The sequence below is a fragment of the Pelobates fuscus genome, chromosome 4, assembly GCF_036172605.1.
Source record: "Pelobates fuscus isolate aPelFus1 chromosome 4, aPelFus1.pri, whole genome shotgun sequence".
In the NCBI taxonomy this organism is placed as follows: Eukaryota; Metazoa; Chordata; class Amphibia; order Anura; family Pelobatidae; genus Pelobates; species Pelobates fuscus.
Window position 1 is genome coordinate 109,166,033 of NC_086320.1, and position 17,793 is coordinate 109,183,825.

The 17,793-nt window shown below is 38.7% G+C and overlaps 1 protein-coding gene across 3 annotated transcripts in view; it reads left to right on the top strand.

Moving 5' to 3' along the window:
• The window catches only part of SS18 (SS18 subunit of BAF chromatin remodeling complex), a 31,736-nt gene extending 17,810 nt beyond the window's left edge, over positions 1-13,926 (top strand). Inside the window, exons 6-11 of one of the 3 annotated variants that reach the window (XM_063451452.1) lie at positions 26-193; positions 2,653-2,757; positions 7,498-7,590; positions 8,335-8,481; positions 11,420-11,553; positions 12,777-13,926. In XM_063451452.1, the coding sequence (XP_063307522.1) occupies positions 26-193; positions 2,653-2,757; positions 7,498-7,590; positions 8,335-8,481; positions 11,420-11,553; positions 12,777-12,803 (674 nt within the window). In that variant the 3' untranslated portion in view covers positions 12,804-13,926. The remainder of the gene's footprint in view (positions 1-25; positions 194-2,652; positions 2,758-7,497; positions 7,591-8,334; positions 8,482-11,419; positions 11,554-12,776) is intronic. The other 2 variants (XM_063451453.1, XM_063451454.1) reach the window with 2 other exon arrangements.
• Positions 13,927-17,793: the final 3,867 nt, after the last annotated feature.

Genomic DNA, 17,793 nt, shown 5'->3' on the forward strand with positions numbered 1-17,793 from the left:
TGTATGTCAAATTAACTTTGTTTAGGTCCAATGATGCACCAGCAGCCTCCCTCGCAGCAATATAACATGCCTCAGGGTGGTGGGCCACATTACCAGGGACAGCAACCACCAATGGCAATGATGGGCCAAGTTAATCAAGGAAATCATATGATGGGGCAACGGCAAATTCCTCCATATAGACCACCACAGCAAGGTATACTATTCATTTTGAACCCTAAAATATTTTTGAGATTCATAACAGATTTGACTGCCACATTACACCAGGATAATGGTGACAGTCTGCCATGATTGCACGTGGTTCACCTTTGCTATTTTCTAATTGTTTATTATATGTGTTGGTTCTTGTGGTTTTGAAGTTCAAATCATATAGTGTAGTTTAAATAACTTGGGATCTTTCAATCCGGTAGAGGTCACTAAAGAAAATGAGACCTTTGGTAATCCAGTACTTATGTAAAAAAAAAAAAAAATAAAGTAAATAAAAAAAAAAAAAAATATTCCACGCTGTGTTTAGAAGTATCACCACACGACAACTGGGTGTGTAATGGTAGTAAAACTGTGCTAAATAAAGTTTCCATGTAGCCTAAATGTCCTCACAAGAAAAATACTACAGTAATTATCTGTATATTTAACTTTTTTTTTTTCCCCCCTCAAGTTTACCCTGTTTCCTCTTGAATAGTTACCGGTATTTTCTATTCTATAATGAGTACCCATATGAACATCTGAAACTGAGATCACAATTTACTTTTGTAATGCTTTAGCAGATAAGACAGTTCATTAGGTAGATGGGTCAGTGCTTACAAAGTATTAAATCAGTCATGCAAAACAACTGATATGAAAACAATGCAGCAAAAACATTGCCATCCAAATACAATTTTAATAGATTCTGATACAATTGTAAATGTCTTAAAACACAGGTATACGGATCTTGTGTAACTGATTCTTAAGTAAACTTTACCCTCTTTGATGCATATAATAGCAAAGGCAACATTTACATACACTGGCTAGGTGTGTTGTGGCGCTGTGAATGAAAAGAGGAGCCTTCCTGGTTGATCTTGATTCTGGGGACCCCTATTTGATTTTTATTTGGGAGGGGGGGGGGAGAGACAGCCATTCAGTCACTCTCTCCATGGTTACTAAGGCGCCTTGCCCCCTACAAAGTATTAACATGTGCTACGTCTGGTTATATGGACATCGTATGAACTCCACTTACATTTGTCCAGGCGGCATTTAGCCAAAGGTAGCTGAGGCTATTGGAAATGAAACATGCTTTGATTTAATATTCGTAGTTTGCAGCACAACTTTGTGTGCCAGATCCATTTGTGACAAAAAAAAACTATGAAAAACTATAGTGACTTGCAAGAGACAGAAAAGCCCACACAGTTACGAGTAGTTTTTGTGGCTATGCAAGTCCTTCAGTCTCACTTCATTTGTTTTTTGGTTTCTAGGTTGGCTTATTTTTTTTCCCTTAAATAAAGCCAACAAATACATGTTTAGTAGTTTAACAATTCATGGGACCATCTCAACTCTTATAATTTGCTGTCATCTGCAATTTTATCAATCATCTTCTGCATCAGTAAACCACATTCCCATCAAAGTATTGCTTATTTATCTTACAACCGAGTTGTTAATTTACTGCAGTTACCGCTTGAAGATCTGCAAGTGTGCCATATAGAACTCTGTGGATGTAACCATTTCTATTTTGTTAAATTTGTAAGCCAACATTTTGTCAACCTGTGTTTTATTCCCCTCTTGGAGTGCAGTGACATGATCCTTCACTTTAGAGTAATTTTTAAAATGTTAATGTGTTTTGTAACACCATTTCTTACTCTGGAAAAACTCATTATTTCTGAGGTTATAGGTTTCCTCTAAACGTAAGGAGTTCCCTATAACTGTAAAGTTGGAGTTCGATTAAGGGCATTTGTTATTTTCTTTCTGTAGTGAGTATTTAATCTGTAAGATCTTTTATTTATTTTTCCTCCTCCATCCCATTTGAAGTGTTTCTCAAAATTGACTCCTCTTCTTCACACATTTCTCTCCTGATGCTTTAAAATAAATAAAAAAAGGGGTTATATTAACTTATTTAACAAATATGTCAGCATTTTGTGTATGTAGTTGCATTTAAATCCCTATTCTAAGCCCTATGCTAGATGAACTTTATAGGAAGTTAAGTTTCATAAACATTGCTGTCAATTTGTACCCTAGGTACTTTTAGCCAGTACGATCCTTTACTGAAACGATCGGGTTTCGAAATATGGACAACCATGTAAAAATAAATGCAGTTTACCTATGGATATTGGATTATATAGGAAATGTAGACAACCATATATAATGTTATTGTTACTGTGGATGTTGGTGCACAGTGTAATACAGACAAATACTCCTTTCTAGCAATGATTCCTTTTTTGTTTTGTATGGTTCTTGCTATTTTGTCCCTTGTGTGAGTACTCCACATAGGTTCTGTTTTTGTCTTGTGAGTGCAGCTTTTTAAACCCTCAGCGTTCATTAATTAATTTTTAATCCTACGGTTACAAGATTTTGCTTCTTGGATTTATTCAAATGTTACTTGTTTAAGAATATGTTAATGCTGCTATTTTGAACTGCAAACGAATAACTAAGGAAAAATCTATATAAATCTTGGTTGTGGTTTTTCAGGTCCACCTCAGCAGTATTCTGGCCAAGAAGACTATTATGGTGACCAATACAGTCACGGTGGGCAGGGGCCTCCAGAAGGCATGAATCAGCAATACTACCCTGATGGTAATTTCTTCCATGTAACATTTTACATTTTTCCATGCCACACAATTTAAGTGGAATAAAGGAAAATAATCTAGTTCAGGAAAACGAACAGCCATATCTGATTTCTTGCTTTAAATGCAACTTTAAATATTTAAATTATGAAATATATCTATTTAGTTTTTTTTAAAATAAGCATTTTAAAAAAAAATATAATTTTTTTTATTTTTTTATAGCTTGTTCTTCTTAGCCTTTCTCGTGAACTGTTTTAGGAAATATATATATATTGATATATCTCCTAGAATAATAGCTTATTAAGCCAACTGACATTAAAAATAAAGGACTACCAGGAAAAATAAAAAATAAAAACTAGTGGGCCATGCCTTTTGTGTAAATTGCAAAATAGACCATCATCTCTTCAAAGCTGTTCATAGTTTATTTTCCTTTTTTAAAGTGCTTTATACTAGCTGACTGCTATAAATGCTCATTTAGAGGAAAAAACTCAGTCATACTCTAGTACACTGCTTTGCCCATATAATTATTCACCGACATTTTGACAGTCCATTGGGAGTCATAAACAATTTAAAAAAAAATGGTTGAAATTATGGAGAAGTGTGTTTTGTTTATGGATTAAAAAATTATTTTTTTTGATACAACACAACTGCTTAACGTTAATAAGTTACTTCAAGCATCATAAACGCTACAGTATACTGGACTGGTTATTAAACCAGGAGTACCCTTGTCACATTTCCTGGTAATGGGCAAAACTTTTGTACTTTGCTCTCCTCCATGGGTCTCCTCTGGCTGGTTTTGACGTCCATCTTGCTTCTAGAACTTTTTTCCATTTTAGTTTATAAACTTGAATTTTTAGTTGTCTATATCAATCCCATTCCTGTAGGACAAAACATACTATTGAAGAGAATCTCACTACAGAATGTATTGGTGATTGACCATTGGGAGCCTGGGTAATCGGTAGACCGTCAGTATATCTAAAAAATAAAATAGAATCTGTGTGCGACATACCACTTACAGTGACATCTTATCGAATGAGATGATTTCACTTTCTTTCTCCACTTAAATTGTATGCAGAAAGCTAGCATTTGCTTTGGCTGCTTGATATTCATTTAATAGAAGTTTGGGGAAAAAAAATAAAAAATAAGATATATTTGTTCAAAGAATGTTTAAAATTGACAACCTCACAGCAGTTTGGACGGTCTGAGATATTTACAGTAATTGTCTGTAGACCGTAGAGTGGAATATTGAATATTTAGGGTGTGATGAGGGGTAAATGTTCGTTCTGTGTCATAGGAGAGAAGCCTGCTGATCTCCTGCAGATGGATACAAACGGGAGACATATATAAGGAGGTTGTGCATAGTAGAAGTTAGATTGGCCCGTTATGTTTTATCATAGAATTGCTTGGTGGTAATAAGCAATATTTAGGAAAGGGGTCAAGAGGGACGCAAAGTCCTATGAGATATTTGTAGAGTGGAATAATCCAGTTTTAAGGCAGCCTGAAAGAAGAAACTTGACGAGTGAATGTCTGGAAGAGAACGGACTACTTTGTTAAATGTTGGGATCCCCCGAAACCTGGATGCATTAGAGTTTAATTCTAGTTGGAACTTATATGATCAGCTGAATGTGGCACTAGGTTTGCTGTAAATCCATTTTGGGCATTCTGAAATAATTCTCTGTGATTTGTTCTAAAATCTAAATTCACAGTTTGCCACGTTCTATCATAGGTCAAAAAGGTTGTCCATCCCACAAATTTGAATAAAAATTGGGGTAGTAGGGAGGGTTTAATTTTTCCCACTGATGTCATGCCAACGCTTCTAACAATCCAATCAAATGCTCGTCAGAGAGGAGCATTGGGGAATAAAAGTGCATGCGCTGCAGCACTGTGCTCCTATTGGAGGTTAGCTGTGAGATTTTAGATTGAATTAGTTCTCACAACAAGTGCCAAGGGTCAAACCAAACGACCACTGCACACAGCCTTTAGTGTTCCTTTTAATTTAATGGAGAAATGTAGGAAATGTTATTACATTTTAAGGAATAATTTTATTGCATAATGTTAATTAAGTTACCCACCCCCACCACCCAATAGTGACAATATGCTATACTATGACACTTCTTAACGGTTATCATTTCTATATGTCAACATTTATTAGCTGTTCTGGGACCCCCTCTCCCCCCCCCCCTACCCTCCCAACATATAGAGCCTGTTCTAATTTTTGACTACCGTATATACTCGAGTATAAGCCGAGTTTTTCAGCCCATTTTTTGGGCTGAAAAACCCCAACTCGGCTTATACTCGAGTCAAGGTCTGTATTATGGCAATTTTCATTGCCATAATACAGACTGGGGGGAGAGGGGGGCTGGCAGGAAGCTGTAACTTACCTTCACCGCAGCTCCTGTCAGCTCCCTTCTCTCTCCTCCGTCCGTGCAGCTCCCAGGTCAGCTTCCTCTGCAACTCTCGCGAGAGCCGCGGGGTCAGAGCGTTGCCACGGGTTACCGTGGCAACGCTCCGCGCGGCCGCGAGAGTTGCAGAGGAAGCTGACCTGGGAGCTGCACGCACCGGAGAAGAGAGAAGGGAGCTGACAGGAGCTGCTGTGAAGGTAAGTAACAGCTTCCTGACAGCCCCCTCCTACAGCCCATCCACTGGACCACCAGGGAGTGAGAGCCCCCCTCCCTAGCCAGCTAACAGGCAGGGAGGGGGGACGAAAAAATAAAAATATGAATAAAACAAATAATAAGAAAAAAAAATATTACAATAATAATAACAAAAAAATTCATACAATTAATAATAAAATAAAAAAATAATTACCTAAAAAAAAATAACAAAAAAAAAAATATTAAGATAATAATTAAATAATAATTAATAAAATGCCCAACCCCCACCAATGCTCTGCACACACACACACACACACACACACACACACACACTGCACTGCATTCATTATATACACACTGCATTCATACACACTGCACTCATACACACACTGCACTGCATTCATTATACACACACTGCACTCATATACACACACTACACTCATACACACACTGCATACACACTGCACTCATACACACACTGCACTGCATTCATTATATACACACTGCATTCATACACACACACACTGCATTCATACACACACACACTGCACTCATATACACACACTGCACTCATATACACACACTGCACTCATACACACACTGCACTCATACACACACACTGCACTCATACACACACACTGCACTCATACACACACTGCACTCATACACACACTGCATTCATACACACACTGCACTCATACACACACTGCACTGCATTCATTATACACACACTGCACTCCATTCATTATATACACACTGCACTCATACACACTGCATACACACACACTGCATTCATATACACACTGCATTCATTATATACACACGCTGTAAATAAATATTCAGTTAATATAATTTTTTTAGGATCTAATTTTATTTAGAAATTTACCAGTAGCTGCTTCATTTCCCACCCTAGTCTTATACTCGAGTCAATACGTTTCCCCAATTTTTGGGGGTAAAATTAGGGGCCTCGGCTTATATTCGGGTCGGCTTATACTCGAGTATATACGGTAATTATTCTTTTTGTTTATGATTCAGTCTCCTGGAGGATAATTTATGTCCTTATCAGACTGCTGCTTTAAAATTGCAGATGTAAAGTTGGCAGTTTGGTTTAAATTATTCCTAACAGTTCTATCTGATTCATTATGGTTGTTTCCATTAGTATGGTGCTACATCAAATGCTTTCAAGTCTCAAGTTGCTAAAGTCTGGTGATAAGTAAGTGGTTGTGAAACCCATAAGTTTTTCCATTCTGTTTTTAAAAACTCATGAAAGGTTTGATCTTCGACTTTTGTGTGCAGGGTAGGTGGCAATGGTATCTGTTTTACCACTAGACCACCTTATATGTTAACATAGAACATTGTTGCCCTTCAGCGAGTAATCTTAAGTTGAATTACATTATTAATGGCCCTCTTTGTTGCATGTTTGTGATTCTGCCTGTAGTTGATTTAGCACTTGTTAACTCTATATGAATTGAATTGGTGTAAACATTTGTGTGATGGCCTTGCATGTGTTGCATCATTGTGTTTCTATGTCTAGTGATCATGTTGTTGCCTGTATTGCAAAGAAAAAATAGTGTGTGCCTTCTCTGTGTAAATTATTTTGGGAGGAGAGGGGTCCAATTAAAATAATGAATTTCTATTTACTAAGGTCATAAAACTACTATGTACCGTGGCTCTGCATCAGTTAGCTACTCTGTTTACATTATTACTGCTAAAGTAACTGAAAATAAGTGCTTTGAATTCCACCTAGAACAAACATTCCGAAGAGATATTACAGTTACTATGATCGAAAACACCCCCTTTTTTTTTTTTTATGTTCCAACTCTTAAATTAGCCTTTTTGGAGAGAGCCACACAATGGGTTTAGATACCCCTGTTCTGTTTCAATTGTTCTCTTTTAAATAGACATCATGATTTCTCTGATTTTATTTACCCAAGACCTTATTTACCCCTAGTCCTCTTTTATAGGAGCAATGTATATCATACTGATCAAAAGTATAATTATGGAGTGTTTACCATCCATTATTTGCTTCACAGATTGCTGTATGCTTCTTATAAAAAAAAAATCTAAAAAAAATCAGATGTGATATATTCTTATAAATCGTGAGCTAACATAATTAAAACTAATTATATGCGTCTTTTCTTGTCAAATTGATGTAGGTCATAATGATTACGGTTATCAGCAACCGTCGTATCCTGAACAGGGCTACGATAGGCCTTACGAGGATTCCTCACAACACTACTACGAAGGAGGTATCTATATACCTTCACACACGCACACAGCACATGCATATCAATCTTTTATTTTATTTTCTTCCTCCTGCAATCATTTGACTTTAAAGTCTTTCACAAAACACAACCAAACAAAAACTGTTACAGAATACATGCCAGCTGTCCTACAAAAAACACGTACAAAATCAAACTGCAAGGATTGTGCTAGACATTGCTTACAGACACTTCCGAAAAGTTCTTTGACTTCAGCCATGGTTTAGTCTCCTAACGAAAGTTCTCAGCAGGAAATAAAACTAACAGACAGATCCCATTGCTTGTTCCACAGCGTTATATTTACATGCACACATTTTATTTGTAGGAACCAGCTTGCTGATCTTGTGTAGCTAGTCTGTGCTCTTTGACCTGTCTTTTAAACTTTTGTCTGAAATTTATTTGTTTTTATTTTATTTTTATTTGCGATCATAGTCATTGTACTGTGATAATCCAATAAGTGTATTGCTCTTTTGCCAGGGATGCCTGAAAACTACCTGCCGTCCAAACTTGCAAAACTAGCTTTCAGTTTGTGGGTTGACTTTTTTTTATTTATTTTTGTGTTTGCTTTTAATGGATGTTTTTTCTATGTTTTTTTCCCCCCAACTTGTTTTCTGGATTTTTAATTTTCTTTTTGTTGTTGTTGTTGTTGTTGTTGTCGTTGTGGTGTTGGGTGTGACTTTACTAAGGGCATGTATAAACCTGTTGTTAATATTTTTTGTTTTTTTCAATCAGGAAATGCACAGTATGGTCAACAGCAGGAATCTTATCAGGGGCCACCTCAGCAGCAGCAGCAGCCACAGCAACAGCAGCAAGGTTACCCTCCTCAACAGCAGCAATATGCTGGCCAGCAAGGCTATCCAAGTCAGCAGCAAAGTTATGGTAAGTGATACTAGTGTTCTTTCTCTTTACCTCTTCTTTCTCCTCTCTTTATTTCTTCTCAGTGTTCCTCTTACTCTGGAAATCAGAGGAGATGCTTTAGGCGAAGTAGGAACTATAAACTTTTTAGATGATTTCAGGCCAAATACATATCTTCACTTGGCTTCCACTTCTGGGATCTTGCAGTTTTCCACCAGATGTCACTTGCACTGACTTATGAAGACGGGCGTTTCATTGCACATCTGCAAGGTGGTCTGTGGAGGATCTTGCTGTGCATGCCATAGACCATGTGTGTACAAATGACATGGCTTCTGTAAGCTATGCCTGGTGCTGAATTCCAGGACAAGGCAGAGCTAGGAGGGAAAGCTTCAGGTTACTGTAGCCCTTCCCTTTCTCTCTATTCACTGTGCACTGTTAAAGGACCACTCTAGTGCCAGGAAAACATACTCGTTTTCCTGGCACTAGAGTGCTCTGGGGGGAGGAAGAGGTTAAACTTACCTCTTTCTCCAGCGCTGGGCGGGGAGCTTTCCTCCTACTCTCCTTCTTCCTTGCGACGTCATCGGCTGAATGCGCATGCGTGGCAGGAGCCGCGCACGCATTCAGCCGGTCGCATAGGAAAGCATTTACAAGGCTTTCCTATGGACGCTTGCGTGCTCTCACTGTGATTTTCACAGTGAAAAGCACGCAAGCGCTTCTAGCGGCTGTCAATGAGACAGCCACTAGAGGTTTTGGAGGCTGGATTAACCCTCAGTATAAACATAGCAGTTTCTCTGAAACTGCTATGTTTATAAAAAAAAAAGTGTTAATCCTAGAGGGACCTGGCACCCAGACCACTTCATTAAGCTGAAGTGGTCTGGGTGCCTAGAGTGGTCCTTTAAACATAGTGTTGTTGATATTGCAGCCTGCATGTATGCAGACATTCAATGTCGTCTTCCTCCTCACTGCCAACAGCAGTGAACTCCATGGGAGGAGAGCGGAATAATAATTATATGCATGCAAGGGGAGCCAATCATGGAGAGATCTTTTGTTCTGATCTGTCTGATGCAAATTTTGGGCACCTTGTGCTAATTTTTTGTCCCCATAGCAACCTGACTGAATTTGTCATGCCCTGGACTTAATCCTTACATTGACACACAGGGTTATTGAAGTGTAAATAATCAGGAATTCAAAGTGAATTTAAACAAAAATAGTACAAAGTAGCTGAACTGAAGCCATAGGTGACTTGGACTTGTTTTACAATTTCATTATTGTGGCCTAAAAAGTGAAAGTCACATTTTAGTTAATATTTCTAATGATAATCATAGGCTGTGATGCACTTCAATAAACTGTAATGTTAGTCTTGTAATTTTAGACCCCATCAAAATTGCAACTATTGGTGGGAAGGTTTTTGGTATTCAGAATGTATGATCTAAATCTACGGATGACTTCGATTCATTAACGGTTTAATTTCACATGTGATTCTCCTTGTTTCTACAGTTTTTATAACTGTACCATTAATAACAATTTACTTTCTTTCTTACTTTGTGTGGTGCTCGCGATAATATAGGTTACACTGTCTGCTGCTTTAGACTGGCAAGTTTTTTTTCTTTCATACTTTAATTTTCCACTTGTTTTCCATTAGGTAGAAGTGGATCTATAATGGTAGTAAAAGCCATGCATAGCAAGACCACTTAATGTTATCTCACATATATTATTATTCTTATTATAGCCAAATTTACCACCCTAACTCCTCCCACAGTTTTTACACTACATAGACAAAAATATACCAAAACGTGCGGATTGTTCCCGATTGGTGTGCTATTACTTTGTGGAACGTTTCGCCGAATGGTTCACGGAATATCGTCGTTCTCGAGGCAAAATTGGTCCCATAGGAATGAATGGCAAAATGTTCAAAGCTAGAGTGGGAGCTGGCAAAAGCTGAAAAATCAGGACATGATTTCTAAACTGCCACCACTCCCTCATTTTCAAGCCCACCTACACAAATCTTATATCAAAATGTTCAGCTATCCCTGCTGCCACTAGAATTGTCCACGGCTAATTGTTTTCACAATATGACCATTTGTTTGCAACTCACGCCGTCCATTGACATTCATTGAAACTCCACTATAGCCAGCTCAAATTTGAAGGGCAATTTCTAAACTGCGATTTTGATTCTCACAATATAAAACTCTTCACTGTAGGATTTATAGGTTTTAAAATACGACCGTTTGAAAATGGCAACCGCCAAAATATTCTGACCTGTGCCAGGCTGGAGCAGCTAGTGATGTCATAGACCGGGCCTTTTGCACAGTTGCTAATGTTTTTATAAATGTATGTTTTAATGTAACTGTGAAGCACTTTGGGCAACAACGTTGCAATTAAATGTGCTATATAAATAAATAATAAGTTACTCTGCCCACTCCAGTTCTTGATTACTCGTGGAGGCAAGAACACTTCATACAATTTCCCAAGAAATTGTAGCTTTTCTAGTTTATAATTCTTTTTTCAATATGATGAAGCTGTTGCATAACATTTCAGTTTCAAGTTACAATAATGGTAAGGCAAAAAGAGTATATTGAATGTGTGTGTGTATATTTTATATATATATATATATATATATATATATATATATATATATATATATATATATATATTCATTTATTATAAGATGTATACAAGTGAACTTGGAAAAAAAATTGAATCTGAAGCACTGTATTTAATGCACTAAAAACATGTTACGCCAAAGGTTCACAGGTTTCTGAGTACACATTTACTTGAACAATTTTCATAGTTAATTTTAAAATGAAAGATGGGGTGAGGGAAGGGGAGCCACCATGATGAAAAACAGTAACTTAGTATCTTTGAGTGTTGCGTCTTCACTTGTATCATTACTCTTGGTATTATATTTTAATTATTTTGCAATGTTTAACAGCTTAAATCCACTATTCTTTTCTGTTTAAAGCGCCTTCTCAGAGTGGTTCAGGGCAACAGTATCCTAATTACCCTCAAGGACAGGGTCAGCAGTACGTGCAATATAGACCTTCACAGCCAGGCCCCCCACAGCCACAACAACAAAGGCCTTATGGATATGATCAGGTAAACGTTTCTATAGTGTAAATTAGTTTATGGCTATGGTTATATTCAGTGGCGGAACTACCGCGGGCGCAGGGGTCGCAGCTGTGACTGGGCCCGTCACTCCCGGGGGCCCGGCCGCCCATTTTGACCCCTGCGACCGGTGCTCGCCGGCCATGTGTTCCGGCCCGTGCGGTATAACCGCCCGGGGCGTACATTAAGGGGCCCCTCTGTGTGTGTGTGTGTGTGTTTACATGTAGTGTGAGACTACATGTGTATCTGTTTGTTTGCATGTGGAGGATGGGGCCCAGGATAATTTTCACACTGGGGCCCCGTGGTTGCTAGTTGCACCTCTGATTATTTTGTTTAATCTTTAACATTGTCACAATACATTTTCTTAAATATTTCAGGGTTTATATTTCTTCAGACAAAATATTAACAGCGTTATTCATTAAACCCGGAGTTATCATTGTTCATATGGTTGATTTTAAGTCCAATGTAGGCAAACTGAATAACTGCATTTAGATTCCCTAGCTCAGTTATTTAGGCCTAAGCTTTTAAATCCCTGTTCAAGCCACACAATTCACACTTTTGTGAAGAACCCATTATCAAAAAGGTTTTGGATTAAGTAAAATACAAAGTACACATACGAAATGTGAAATTCTGAATGTATGTTGTCGTTAATGGAATGATTTCCAAGACCCTGAAGAGATCTAGTGTGATGAACAGAAGTTTGTGTGGTTTCTAACATCTATACAGATCTTAATGATGTAGCTATTGGGCATCGTGGGAGAGAGGTGGAAAAGACAAATTGTTGGGTGTTATGAACATACACTGCGTTATTCACTTTAGTGAGAGTTTAAGTTTAAGGTCAAAGTAGTCAAAAAGCATAGCGAAGTTAGAGAATGCTTCCAGTTTAGCGATGTTGATGTTGACGTTGAATTGAGTGAATAGCCCTGACAGTTTCAGAACAAGTTGTGCTTGGACAGTAGTACGTTACTGTGCTGCCCCAAAAGCCTACTTTACATTTACTGGCCACGTTGTGCATACACAGAAGAGATGATTGAAATCTGAAGAGTTGTCAGTAGTTGAGTTCATGGCCATGGATTTACTTGTATGTTTTAAACTACATAAATGATTTTTCCTTTTTTTTTTTTTTTTTTTTGACCTTTTTCTGCTTTTTTGTTTCCTGACAACTTACTTATGCACAGTGTTTCTAACATTTTCCAACACTTTTCACATCTTAGGGTCAGTATGGAAACTATCAACAATGAAAGGCATATAAATCACTATAACTGGTCTGTGTACCTGTTTCCTGAGGAATGTGGGCATCTTGAAGGAGAGAAACTGTTCCTGTTATCTTTCATTTTTACCCTTGGAAAATCATGTAAAACTTTGGTAGTGCTGTCCACTTGGGTTTTCTTTTATTCAAGACAGCAGAGATTCAAATACCAATGCTCATTCACATCCTTTACACTAGATGGCGTTGTTGCGTAAATAACCAGCATGGCAATGCTATGCATTGGAAGTAGATCGTTTTATCTTGAACATATTGACCTTTAATTAAAGGTTTTGAGTGAGAGTTTTTTATTTTTTTTATTTTGCATTGGGTTGTATTTATAGCAATTTATTGTAGATGAAATATGCAATCCTGTATACCAGGGGTGCCATTTACCTGGATTATAAAAAGGTTTACATTCAGCCAAACGTTTTGTGAAATATACTGACAACTCATATTGTCTTTTACAGTCTGCAACAGAACAGTCTTCTATATTAAGTTAAAAGGATAAAAAAAAACATGGTTGCCTCAGCGCTACCGTATGTCTGATTATATATTTGTGTTTTTTTATTATAATTATTGCAAAATAAATATTACATTACCACACTTTCTGGTAGCTGGAAATGTTTGTACCATCGTATATCTTTCTATTTTTTTTTTTTTTTTTAATTAATGAAATCTTGACATCTAAAGCTGTCCAGAAAATAACACAGGATATTTTTCAGCAGTGCTGTGGTTTGTAAAAAATTTCTATATATGAGGCACACCATCCTATTTAAATGTTACAGCAAAAGTTGCAATACATGCTGTGTCAACTGTTCAATAACCAATATGCAGTACAACTCAAAAACTGGAGTAGTGTTTGGGGATGTGCGTTTTCTCTTTTGTTTTTGAGAGCAATTGTTTTTAACAGTGTCTCATGTGTGGTTCTATAACTCCCTTAATTCTCAGACCTAGTCTTCTAAAGTATCGTGGGAGCTGCCACACCTCTGATCTACATGTTTTAATATTATTTTTCTTAAAAAAAAAACAAAAAAAAAACAACCAATGTCTTTGTTTCCTAATAAAATAATTAAGATGACATGTTTTTACAGTATTTTCATTTGATTTAATGGTTCTGTGCCAAACATACACCAGTGTACTTACATTGCTATTTAAAAAGAATAAATTATTGTGACTTAAAGTTCTCTTATTTATATGTATGTATCCTTTGCACCAAGGTTTTACAATGCAACTTGTGCCCTCAGCTTCTCCCTGGGATCTTGCCATCATCAATGACTGTTCTCGATCATCCAATGCTTTGCTGCACTGTGCCAGTCAGCATGTCTTCATAAACATGCATTACCTCAGTCTGTGAGGAGCATTTTGCATCCTCATGCAAAGCGTGTAGACGTCTAGTAGTCCTGCAAAACTACCAGGAAGCACCTCTGATATGTATAAATGACTGACCCTCGAAGTATCTCTAGAAAACCGTGTAAACCATGTTTTTTTTTTTGGTTTTTTATACTGCAGTGTTTAGACTGCAGGGACATTGCTAAGAATGATGTTGTAGGGAGGAAATTAAAAAGGAACACGTTTGAGCTACCCAGTGGTTTAGATCAGCATTTCCAAATTGGTGTTTCACGGAATCCAGAGAGAACAAAACTAGGGTTCTGCCGCGATTTGCCAATCGAGTGGCTCTTGAACTTAGGGCCCTCCGATTGGTATTATCTCTGAATAGGGGCCCGGTTGGGTGCCACAGCTCTTTAAGCTTCACAGAGCGAGCTGCGCAGGAGGAATGGAGTGAGGAAGGAGGCTGAGGCAGTGGCTCATACAGCAGCATGGAGGCACAGGAGGCTGGAGTGAGCTGCTGCATGCTCACTCCCATCAGTCTTAGCCAGGACCAGAACCCCAAGCAAAACATTCTCCTGGACACAAAAGTAAGGTAACGGGGGTGGCTGCAAATATAAAAATTTCAACATGTATGTGTTTTTTTCCCTTCAGATTAGAGGCAGTGATTATACCACAGGGATATCCAATCTGGAGGGAAAAAACAGGCAGGCAAATCTCCAAACATTTAAACCCTCCCCTAATTACCTCCTTTCCCATAAGTAGCAGCTCCTCCTGATCATACCCAGTTCTTTGCCTGCCTCCGGCAGGGGAGGTTAGACAGGAGGTTCTCCAGGAAGCAGGTGAGAAGGGCTGAGGCTCTGGGGGCACTGCTTCCTTCATGTCCGGGTAAGTAGCCTTTAACACGCCGGACGGCGTGGTCCCTCAAGTTTTATGTTGCCGTCTAATGCCGTGCCAGGTGCCGGTCTGACGAAGGACGCAGGCGTGCGTCGGCTGGGAAGTCCTGCGGTGGAACGCACACACAGGTTGCGTTGCGTTCCACTAGGGAGTCGCGGAGCGCTATGCGCATGCGCAATGCGAACCTTGATTCAGGCGCCAAATTTGAACTGGGCGTTCTCTTTGGTTTCAGGACTTATATGAGCATTTACCAGCAGCAACCTCTGTTTGCCAGGAGCTCTCAGATCGGTTGTAAAGAGTGTTATCTCACCTGCCCTCCAACACACTCTCAGGCCATTTAAGGTAAGACTGATTAAGTTTTTAATTAAATGGGTCCTAGCCTGAATCGATAAGGAGAAAAATTTGATTGTTTTCCCTTTTTTGTTTTCTCTTTTCAGTATGTCTAATCCGGAAAATTTGGATAAAGTTGCTGAAAAGGGGAAATGTTCATCTAAAGCCAAGCATTTAATCTGCTCTGTGTGTAGCCAACCTATGCCAGATGGTTATAAAAAGAAACTTTGCTCAGTGTGTTCTAAAGAAGCTTCAGAGGAAGCAAAAAGAACAGAAATGTCTACTTTCCTCAGCTGGTTGCAACATAGTATGCAGCAAACATTTGTGGATATGCAGTCGGCTGCATTACAGTCAGTCCAGGCCTCGGTTGCCCAAGATTCGCAAGTTGTAAAACATGCTAAGAAAAGACTGAGATCTTGGGAAGCTTCTGATACTAGTTCAGTAACTAGTGGTTCTGAGTATGAGGAAATTTCAGGTGGTGATTCTTCAGATGAGGAGTTTGCCTTCCCAGATGAAGCAATTGGGAAATTGATTAAAGAAGTGCAGTGCATTTTTGGAATTGAGGAAACAGGGAAAAAGTCCAAAGTGTTTCCTTTTCTCCCACAGATTAAGGAATTGATTTTAAAAGAGTGGAAATTCCCTAGTCACAAGCCGTTTCTGTCTAGACATTTTAAAACTCTTTTTTCCTTAGCATCGGAACAAGACTGTAAGCTGGATACGGTCCCTGTAGTGGACGTTCCTATTGCTCAAATCTCTAAGAAAACTACTTTACCGATTGGAGACACAAGCGGGCTCAAGGATGTCATGGACAAACGCATTGACTCCTCCTTAAAAAAGTTGTTCATATCTTCTGCAGCCCAAGCTAAAGCTTTGATTACGGGGTCATCTGTTGCCAAGGCCCAAAGACTTTGGTTGGAAGAACTAGAAAAAGTTTATACGGGAGAAACTAAGGAAGACCCGGTAAAGCTATTAAAGAATATCAGGATGGCATCTGATTTTTTGGTAGATGCGTCTGCAGAAAGCCTAAAAATTTCGGCCAAGAGTATAGGTACTTCAACAGTCGCCAGAAGAGCGCTTTGGCTCAAAAATTGGTCAGCAGATACAGCATCTAAGAATTCACTGTGTGACCTATCCTTTGAACCAGGAAGACTTTTTGGTTCAAAACTGGATGAATTGTTAAAACAGATGAAGGAAGGAAGGAAAGCTTTACCAGAATCATTTAAGAAGCAGTTTAGAAGACGTAAAGCGGAGTCGCTTCCCTCATTTAGAAGTTCCTTTCGTAGAAACTATTTCAGGGGTCAGCATAAAAAAGCCTTTGATTATAGGAAGAAGGAAAGATTTTCTGACAGAAGAAATAAAAAGTTATGACGCCAGGCCTGTGGGTGGAAGGCTGAGTCACTTCCTAGAGCACTGGAAAGGAACAACATCAGATCGCTGGGTTCTCACAGTGATAAAACACGGATACGCTCTAGAATTATCACAAGCCCCAATGGAAATGTTTCTATGTTCCGAGGTTCATTCTCTAGAGATGGAACTCTCTCTGATGCGAGAAGTATCGACTCTATTACTGAAAAGAGTGGTGGAAGAAGTTCCTCTCAAGGAAAGTTTTCGGGGCACCTATTCAAGACTTTTCTTGGTTCCAAAGCCAGATGGTTCGTTCAGACCCATTTTAGATCTAAAAGCCGTAAACAGGTGGATTATCAAAAAGAAGTTCCTCATGGAAACAATAAAGTCCGCTACTCTGCTTATTCATCCAAAAAGTTGGTTTGCGTCCCTGGATTTAAAAGATGCCTATCTTCATGTGCCCATAGCAGAATCCAGCAAAAGTCTTCTAAGGTTCGCTGTGTGCTGCCGATCAGTAATCAAACATTACCAGTTCAGAGCATTACCTTTCGGCCTGTCATCAGCACCCAGGGTCTTCACAAAGCTGCTAGTAGTCGTTTCAGCTTTTCTAAGAGGTATGGGCATCTCTGTCATTCCGTATTTGGACGACTGGCTGTTGATTGCAGAGTCCCAAGGTCAACTACAGCTAGACCTGGGGACAGCGATAGAATCGCTAGAAAAGCATGGCTGGCTAATAAATTTCAACAAATCGGAACTAGTGCCAGTTCAAAGGATCCAGTTCCTGGGTCTGATTTTGGATTCTATCGCAATGAAGATATTCCTGCCAGAAGAGAAGAAACTAAAAATCAAGCGATTAATTCGGAATCTCAGAAGAAAAATTGTGTTTTCAATCAGAGAAGCCATGGGCTTACTGGGTCTGTTTACAGCCTCAATCCCGGCAGTCGGTTGGGCAAAATCCAGAATGAGACCTCTACAAAGAAACATTCTGCAAGTCTGGAATCGACAGGAACTCGGCCTGGATGGGCTTATGAGGTTCAACAAGCTAACTTTGAGAAGTCTGCAGTGGTGGACATCTTCTCGATTCC